Raw genomic sequence first — 10,442 nt, forward strand, 5'->3', positions numbered from 1 at the left:
TTTTATTTTTGATTTGTTTATATTTTTGTAAACTAAATCTTCCTACCTAGCCAATTTTTTTTTATCAATTTAATTACCAGAATTTTCTTAGAAATTCAAGCAAAAATCTTTGGTAGCTAGAATGTAGGCGAAATTACATGTGAAGGATTGTGGATATGTTTTTGAGAATTAGAAAATACAAATAATGGAATAAAAATTTTCTCAAAAACTATCATACAAACTAATCTTACACAATATACAAAATCATGGAACATATTCCTTTTAATTAGAACAATTAATAAGAATTTGAATTAGAATATGGAGGAGAACTTTGAGGTTGAAATTTGATGAGTTCTTATTAAAAATTTGGCTGTCCTAAAATATTGTGGGGGATCAAGAAGATTAGGCAACTAATTGTGCAAATGTATTTAAATTACAAAGTTTCAATGATAGGTGCATCATCTATTTTTGCATCCATTATTTCTGGGGATTATTTACTATATTTGGGGATTTCTTGGGATCTTTTTTGATGTTGTTGCCTATAACCAAATGATTTGTTTCCTAAATTTTCTGATATTTTTTTTTATATCCAATATGATACATTGTGGTTATTGGTTGCTAACAATAATTGTATGATTTGTTTCCTAAATTTTCTGATTATTTCTTTTTTTATATTTGGGGTAATAATTTTACTCCATTCTAGCTTTTTTCTTTTTCTTTTTTTTTTGCATTTGATCTACAAAATACAAAATGGACCATTAATATCTCTCGTATTTATGAAAATTGATATTATTAAAATTCAAATTGCAACATATAAACAATATTCCACATGAGACATGACAATAACCTTTAGTTATATCAGGATTCAATTGGGTTTACACAAATTCTTAATTAAGACGAACTTTCATTAAATTATTATTGCAAGACGAGTTAAAGTTATCTATTAGTTTTTAAAATTATTCTTATATACTACAAAAGTTACGTACCATTTCCTAACATATATTTAAAATGTTATATAATATATTAGATTAATCATATTAGAAATTACACAGTAAAATATAATTTTAAACCTAAAATAATTTTAATGTAAATACACAATGTAATAAGTTTTATAAATGTATAATATTTACTTTCACAAGTGGATTTATTTACAATAATAACTTATTTTTGTAATGGGGTAACTTTTATTCATAACTTCGTATTATTTTTGTAAATTTAGAAGCAAATTTACAAAAGATTTACAATAAAAAGTGCACGTCTGATTTTTTTTTTTTTTTTAAACTCACTTTAATCCTTTATGTTTAATTATTGCAATTGGAATTTATTTTCATTTAAATAGAGAAATCTTAAGTTATAATGTGACACAATAGAAGGGTCCGGTAAGGTATAACAAGGTTCAATAAGTTCGGATAAGATAAAAATTGGAAAAATTGCCACCATTAATCCCAACTTTGCTCCATACGCCGATATTAATCCCAACTTCAGTTTATTCCCTGTCACTCCCAACTTTGCACCCTATTAATTTTTATCATCCCCAACCAGTCATCCAACCTGATGTAGGAGGTCACCAGACACGTGTCACCGCGTGATATGTCCGGATTTTTAAAAAAAAAAATTTTAAAAAATGAAAACCCCTACCCTTCCCCCAGCAGGTGACAGCCCCTGCCACCTCCGGCCCCCGTTCCCTTCCCCCTCCCTTATCCATTTCCGACCACCATTCTCCGCTCCTTTTGCTGCCTCTAGTGGGCGGTTGATGCGGCCACTGCTGGCTACTATTGGATTGGATGTCACGGTTGCGGCCACCACTCTCGTGGTTACACATCCCCTTTTCAGCTCTCCCCAAACTCAAACAATGCAACCCATCCCCTCACCCAGCCCCGACCACCGGAACCCACCCACCTCCATTTCCCGCAGCCCTGAACCGTCCAAAATGAAACTCCTTTCCCTTTAACGACCACGATATCGGCCACTAATAGTCGAAATCGACCGATAAAGGGTTGAAATCAACCATTCAACCCCAAAATCGGTCAGTTTCGGCCAATTTTGGTGGTCGTTTTAGGGAGAGGGGGTTGTTTTTTTGGTGCGAAAATGATCGGTTAGGGTTGGGGTAGGTTTTCCGTTAGTCGTGGGCCAGTGCTTCGGAGGTGAGGCAGGGGCTAGGCTGTGTTGCGCAGCCGGTGGTGGTGGTAGTGTGGTGGCTGCAGTAGTCGTGGGCTAGTGCGTCGGAGGTGGTGGCAGGGGCTGGCCTGTGCTGTGCTACCGCTATTGATGGTGTGTTGACTGGGTTAGTTTTAGGGATTTTAATTTTTTTTTTTTTTACCTTTTTTTTATTTCTTCTTTTTTTCAACCAGTTAAATATTGTCATGTGTGCAAAAAAAAAAAAAAAAAAAAAAAAAAAACCAACACACAAATCTTAACCTGCTTAACCGGGTTGCAAGTCATTTGGGTGCAATGGAAGTGAATTGGGTACAAAGTTGGGATTAATAAAAAAAAATAAACGACAGTTGAGATTAATATTGGCGGATGGAGCAAAGTTAGAATTAATCATGACAATTTTTCCTACAAAATTTGGTGTTGTTTGGTTGGAAGATCATTTAGGAAGTATTAAAATGAAGGTGTGTTTGGTTGAAGGGAAATAAGAGAGATGCTAGGGGTATACTTGGTGTACAAAAAAATCTTCTACACCAAACTCCCTATTGGTTAAAAAGGAATCTTTTTTTGATGTGGGTCATCCTTTTTTTCATCTTCCTCTTATTTTGGCCGAGTTGGTAACATTTTATTGGTGGTGTACAAGGGAATTTTGTACACCAAATGTACCCTTATCTTAAACCCTAAAGCCTAAAGCCTAAAGCCTGAACCCTAAACCTTAAACCTGGAAAATAACAATTATTCTAATCTAAGAGAAATAGAATTCCCACAACCCGTGGGAAATTACTCACTAAGGGTTTGTTCACATTTACTGAATTGAGCTGAACTGAACTGATTGGAGGCTTGGAGCTGAGTTGAACTGAACTAAGCTGAGCTGAAATGAATATTTTATGAGATAAGGAAATTAGGAGCTGAGCTAAGCTGAACTGAATTGAACTGATTGAAACTGAACTGAAATTAAGCTGAAGTGAACAAGTCCTTAAGAAATGCAATTTCCTATAGTGTCAAGTGTCAAACAAACAATTTAGCTTAATTACTAGAAAAATTATAAGGGAAAATTTCCCATGAAATATAAATTCCAAATTCCCATGTGAACCAAACAATCAATTATTATTGGTGTGAATTGAAATTGGATATCACTTTTGACCCTCCTCATAACTTATTCCATCATTTTATTTTATCTGAATTTGTCATGATTTTTTCCTTTTTTTTCAACAACTTAAGAGAAATATAGTGTGAACAATATAATATTGACTATTGGGCCTCAAATGAGTTTAATATTTCTATTATTTTGTAAACCATAAAATCATTTTTGGATCCCCCATCCTTGTAGGTTCCAATACAATATAAACACAAGACATCCCATTCATTAAGTTAATTACTTACTGCACCAATGTACCACGTCCTACGCAATGTATGCAGCATCTTAAGATTGCAGCTAATGCTCACTCGTTCCAATGTTAATTTCTCAACGTTTGGTAAAATAGGAAGTATAGTTTAACATTTACTTATAATAATATTCTTGTAATACAGTATGAATATAAAATGTGTTCGTGCATACTGCATACTTATCAATGTAAGAAAAATTAACTGATTCAACCTACTAGCAGAATAACATTAACTAACTGTACCAATTGTCTATGGAACACATTTAATAGAGACATAGAGATAAGAGTACTTGATTTCTGATATTTCAGACTCAAATTTTGTACCACTTTTAAGATTTAAGCATATATGTCACATAAAATGTGTTGATACTACTAAATAATTCTGTAGAGTAACCACTATAATACTAATTTTGTATGCTTAAAAGTGGTACTACAAAATTTGACTTTTAAGCCTAGCATACAGCACTAATAATTCAGTAGAGTTGGTGAATTTGGTCTATGATCGGTTTCTTATCGGTTTATATAGGTTCACTATAGAGCTGATCAAACTCAACCCACCTTGTAGCCCGGTCTGAGGCTCAAATTTGGATGTTGTTGAATTGGGTTTATGATCGGTTTCTAATCAGTTTGTCAAATCATTGTTTATATAGGTTTACTATAAGCTGATCAACCTTAGCCCGGCCCGTAGCCCCGCCTAAGGCCCAAATTTGAATGGGTTTTGGGTTGATTTTTGGCCCGAACTTTTTATTTTGAGGATGGGCTTGGATATGAGTATTATGATTTTCAGTTAAATATTTTTGGCCTGGCTAGAGCAAGCACGCTGATTTTCCTCACCTGAACCCAGCCCGCCCTTTTATCACCTCTAGACCACTTCTTTTTTGGTTGACTTTGTCGGTCAAATCAAGTCAATTTTGGACATGTCTAAGTAGTAAGTACTAAGTAGTTCAAAGGGCCAAGTGACCACCCCACCAAGAGGTGGCTATGGGTTGATTTGAATCCAATTAGGTTGAGTCATTATCAAACTTCTAGTTTAAAAACTTGTATAGGTTAACAAAACGAGGAAAAAAGAAACTTTAGTTATACATCGGTTCAATCCTAAATCCCGCTAAAAATCATATCATCCAATTTGAGGTACAATTCAAGTCTAGATCGATCTCATTTTACATCTAATCAATTTTGCTTGGTCTAGGTTCAACCATCATACAAGCCAAGCCCCCGAAAACATTAGTTAATTCAAACCTGTCTTAATGTATCATATACCCTAACATGACAAACAGCACAAATAAATCAAGAATCTACAAATGATAACCCACATTTCATGATGTAGAAATCATCTGTCCACAAACAATTCATTGCACATAATAAACAATCATAAAACCAGCTTTTTAATGCCATTATTTGCTAAGAAATAGAACGCAATCAATGTGAAGAGACAATGCAGATGCCAAATATGATGAACTCACATGAAACCCAATCAAATAAAGGTGATGAATGTACTACTTAAAGCATACAGCATATTAAAATCACAGGCATTTTGTCAGTCAAAAAATAAAATATACTTGTATTAATATTAATTTATTAACATTGGCAAAATACGTGGAAGAAATTGCTCTTAAACTAGAAGCATCACAGCACTCTGAATGAAACTGGAATTATACTGTAATTATTAAGCAATGATTGTTACAGATCTACAGCTTTGCCACCACTCAATCATTGCTTTCTTAATACAGTTTCCTTTGTTTTAACTAGTTATCGTTGTGTTAGTTAATGAATGCAACTAGTAATTTCTGGGAAATTGCGTAAGATCACAGTATAGCACATTTTCAGACGGAATCGCTTTCACACATCAGTAAGCACATTTCAAGTGCTATATTTTGATTGTTAAAATAACTAGTAATTACTAGTATTAGCAATATGATCACGACCTTTGTCACATAACAATCACGGCGAAAAATACAGACTTCATCCCCTCCTCCCTTACCCTCAATGACTCAAATGCAAGGAGTTACAAGGTTGCGGGATCAAATTCTCATTCGCAAAACTGAATGCAAATGCAAGTTGTATGCCCTCAGATGTCCCATAGTATAAACACATTCATCTCACTAGAGACAAACTAATGAAACGTTAATATATTTGACTAATCACATGATGTATTAAAACTGTCACAACCTCACATGGAAACATAATCAGCCAGGTTGACAAAAACTAACTTCACCTAAAACAAAACATGGTGAAAATTACAGTACTAAGGACCACAAAATAAATATAAAGAATCCTATTCATAATAAAAAGGGTATGTTTTTATAAAGACACAAAATGGAAAGTTTGATGTACAACCAATTCCAACCCCCACCGGCCACCCCTACCCCAACCAAAACCTTTTACTTTCATATCCAGCTATTCAATGTCCTCAAGAGACCATCTAGGTCTTTAATGTGATAGTTACCGATATATCGGTAATCAATATCACCTACAGAAAAGGAAAAGAATGAAGGCCGAAATTCTCCATGTAGGGAAGACTAGAGAAGCATACAAATTAATTCTCAGCAGAGGTACATGGAAATGTTTCGAGGCCCGACAAACAATTTCTTGATTAACCCCTTAAAACTCATCAAATCACGGTCTCATTAGTACATTAGCAATCATCACGGGTTCCTAATTCCTTGGCAGTCGTTTTCGATCCATCTATGTATTGGGAAATAGTGATGTATAATTGGGTAATAGGGGGAAAGTTGCGAAACAATGGGCGGGCTGCAAACAGCACATGGAGACTTTATATAAGTTCCTATCAGTCTATTTCACTGTCAATCACAGCCATACTGCTTATTAAAAAGAACATGACAAATCAGTTATGGCCTATCAATGCACCAAAATGTCACAATTGTAGTGCAATTAGACCATTCTTAAAACCAACTAAATGTGGTTTATTTTGATGCAAATGAAACAAGTAGTGAAAAGGATTCTCCCTCCAACAGAATAAAGCACTGGCAATCAATTTCAACAAAGTTCCATGCATATTTGTTCCCTCTAATCTTCACTTTACTCATTGCCTTCCCTTTATCTTCTTTTATTGCGGGAGGAGAAGAGCGAGGGAATATGGGCGGGGGTCAACAAAAGCGATTCAACATGAACCATTCATTGCTAAATAACACTAGTAAGCATCAAAAATTCTATCCTGAAGACAATGCAGCTTCGTCAATCAAACGTGCCACAAATTGCTACAGGGAAGCAAAATTTGGCACCATAATAACATATACACAAAGGAGCCCATAGGAAAATGCACGATCATGCCAATCCAGAAGTGGTACGAAAATAACACTCAGCAACGAAAAACTAACAGAAAACATTAGGTTCAGGGATCCATTATCGAAACCAGTTAAGAGTTTTCGTCTTAGATACATAATCAAAGTATTATTTGCCAAGATATAGTCAGGAATGAGAATAGATCAACAACAATGAACAGAAACAATTATATCAAAGAATATGGTATAACTGAATGAAGTATAATTTTCATTTGCAAGTAAAGATCCTAAGACAACTTCTATGATTGAGAATTAACTGTGAATTTAATAACATGAACAGCATTGCTAGTAAACAGAGCTATTAGACAAAATACAAGAAAAGCAATAAAGTCATTCAAGTATGGTCTGTTACCAAAGATCACCACCATTGATGAACAAGAACGCCACGCTCTCTGAGAGAAGTAAACAGGTCCAAGCACTGATCGTACGTCTTCTCATACTTGGCACTCCGTTCACCCGGGCAACACCTCTGCCACCGATTGTAATGGCACTCGAGGAAGATCTCATCGATCAAACATATTGCCCCAGTCTCAAACAACCTAGGGATAAGATCAAATTCGGTCCCTTCAACATCCATCTTCATCACCACAAAGTCTCTCTCAGTCACAGTAGCCTTCAACCACTCAGCAAAGTCAAACCCTACAATCTCATCAACACCACTGGACACTCCATCATGCGATTGAACAGGCTTAATCCTTCCCATACCGCGCCCTTTACTCCCTTTCTCCTCAGGATCATCCCCGGGATCGTGATTAACCTCGAAAAATAAGGACTCATTCTTCACCCAAGCAGCATAAGGCAACAAATTCACCCATTTCTTCTTAGCCTCATACTCTTTATGAAATGATTTATCAGCCTCAATGGCATAAACCTCGAACGTCTTGTTCTGTTTCGGGTATTGCTTCTTAAACCAGCTCCCAATACTCGAACCATAACTCCTAGCTCCTACATCTACATATATATACCTACTCTTAAAACTAATATCCACCATTGAAGGCAAATACTTGACATTCTGTATATTCTTTTTCAATGTAATCCATGGTTTCAATGGCTCCACCGGTATCAATTCCTCGGCTTTTCGAACAATCTCCTGCTTATACCCCGGCACAACCGAGCACTCCTTAACACCACCACTATACACAATTGAACCAAATTCTTCCTTCTTCATCACAACCTCACGAATCATAACACTACTACCATCATCAACACTATTATCATCACCAATGTAACCCTGAATTTCACGGGATTTAATAAATGTGCAACAATTGAATAAAGCAATTAACGAATGTAAACTGTATGTATCATTTGTTCTAGTGTGGACTACCAAATACCCTTCGGGCTTCAGCGTCCGTCCGATTTCGACCGCGATTTCTTCGAATTTGCTCAGACTATCAATCCTCCCACCACCGCCGTAGAACACGAAATCAAAGGTGTTATTCTCAAACGGCTGACGGCGGCCGGAGTTTTTCATCGCCACCACTAGCGGCTTCGCCGCCGTCTTCGCCACTCCGACGGCGTCGGAGATTCCGAGCTCCTTCAATGCGAGAACCTCCTGCCCTAACGCCGTATCAACGCACAAGGATTTCGATTCAGGAGACAGAAAACCTTCGGCAATCAGATCCTGAAAAACCGAGGAGTAATATTGAACGGATTTCCGCCAGTTTTTGCTGGTGTATAGGATGTTTTTCCGATCGTCGGAAACAGCCTCGGTAGAAACGACGGCGGCGGATGATACGGCGGCGATTGTCGTTGTTCCGGCGAAATTGAATGATTCCGGCATGGAAAAGAAGCAGAAATCGCCGACATCGCAGGATTCACCTCGGATTGTAACAACGTAAGCAAATCGAAAGCAGAAAATGAAGACACAAAACACCAAAATCTTCACCAGAAAGTTTCGTACAAAGCTCGGCTTCGCCGGTAACTCCATTAACACAGCTTCACCGTTGTATGGAACCTTCTTCATATCAAATTTCCACAACCAAAAAAATCCAAAAAATTGTATAAAATTCAAAAAAAAAAAAATCGATGAATTTCTCGCTTTACAATTGCTGATTAAAAAAAATTTGTGTTTAATTAACAGAAAAAAAAATGAATTAGGAGAGAGAAAAATGGAGGTTTAGCGAGAGCAGAATCTGGCGGAGGTATGGTTAGCACCGACGAGAGAAACGCGGGAAGACGGCGAAGAAAAGAGAGGATATACCGGAAAATCAGGGGTAAATCGGGAAATCATGGTGGTTTTACGCCGGAATTTTTCTCTCTGTCATATGTAAACAAACTGTATTAACATTTGATTTAATTTATTTTTTTATTTGTTGAGATTTGAGAAAAAAGAAAAATGGAGTAGGTTGGTTTAACTCTGGAAGTATGGAGTTGAGTGAGGAAGAAAAAATAAAAATGGAGAGAAAAAGAAAAAGAAGGGAATAAAAGGAGGAAAATGGAGGAGATAGAGAGAGAAAAAGTAACAGGATTACCGGAAGTTTCGGTGGTGACGCGTGATGAGTTGGAAAGGTGGGGGGTTTGATTTATGGTTTTGTGGATTTACGGTTTTGACATTGATAGCCGGTACTCGGTTACCAGCCGCGGTATCAACAAAGCGTGCTTGTGGATTAGTGTGTAGGTAAAGATGGGCACGGGCCGTGCCCGTGCCGCCGCGGGCCGTGCCTGGCCGTGCCGGGGTGGTGCCCGTGCCGTGCCGTGCCGTGCCGGCTCCGCGGCGTGCCGTGCCGTGCCGTGCCTGGGATTGGCACACCCCAGCCCACGGCACGGCACGGCCCACGTGCCTAGCGGGCCGTGCCGTGCCGGGCCGCGGGCCAAACCGTGCCGTTTTTAATTTTTTTTTTTTTTTTTTTTTTTCTTAAAAAAAAAAAATAAATGTTAAAAAAAAACGAATTAAAAACAAAAATGCATATAAAAAAAAAAAAATACTACGTGCCTGGCCGTGCCGGGCCGTGCCTAGCCGTGCCTGGCCGTGCCGGGCCGTGCCACGTGCCGTGCCGGCGGGTCGTGCCGGCGTGCCGGCCCACGTGCCGGCCACCGTGCCGTCCGCCGTGCCACGGGCCGTGCCCGTGCCGGTCCCAAAAAAGTTGTTCACGGCACGGCCCACGGCACGCCGGCGTGCCGCCGTGCCGTGCCGTGCCGGCCACCGTGCCCGTGCCGGGCCGTGCCGGAGTCGTGCCGCCCGCGTGCCGGCACGGCCCGTGCCCATCTTTATGTGTAGGGTAGCGAAACTGCGTATAAATTACTAAACGACTATAAATATTAAGGGTTTTACGGAGTAATTATTTATTGATTAATTTATTATTTTAAGAATGTGATTAAATTATTGGAAGCAAATCAATTATTTTAAGAATGTGATTAAATTATTGGAAGGGTGTATTATTTGATTATGATTTTGTTACAATTATTGGTGAAATATGAATATGTATATCGGTGATTACTTTACTTCTTTAAAATGAAGTTTTGGGTGTGTTCAGTTCACTTGATTTTTACACTCTAAACTAATATAACATAGCTTATTTAACTCATTTTAGTTGTAATTTGAATTTAGAAAACTGTTATCATAACTGAATGTTTCTGAACTTATCTGAACTTATTATTAAATGAAAAAAGTGAAAATAAGGTGAAC

General features: G+C 37.7%; 1 protein-coding gene across 1 annotated transcript; it reads right to left on the reverse strand.

Moving 5' to 3' along the window:
- Positions 1-6,975: 6,975 nt before the first annotated feature.
- On the reverse strand, positions 6,976-9,289 carry LOC145617435 (uncharacterized). Its single transcript, XM_081672140.1, has one exon. The coding sequence runs from the start codon at positions 8,778-8,780 to the stop codon at positions 7,176-7,178; it is 1,605 nt and encodes a 534-aa protein (XP_081528266.1). The 5' UTR covers positions 8,781-9,289; the 3' UTR covers positions 6,976-7,175.
- Between the last annotated feature and the right edge of the window lie 1,153 nt (positions 9,290-10,442).

The sequence above is a fragment of the Chenopodium album genome, chromosome 26 (assembly GCF_948465745.1).
Source record: "Chenopodium album chromosome 26, dcCheAlbu1.1, whole genome shotgun sequence".
NCBI lineage: Eukaryota > Viridiplantae > Streptophyta > Magnoliopsida > Caryophyllales > Amaranthaceae > Chenopodium > Chenopodium album.

What these genes read in the sequence shown, in the direction of transcription:
- LOC145617435 (XM_081672140.1), bottom strand. Translation starts at nt 8,780, where the DNA reads ATGAAGAAGGTTCCATACAACGGTGAAGCTGTGTTAATGGAGTTACCG.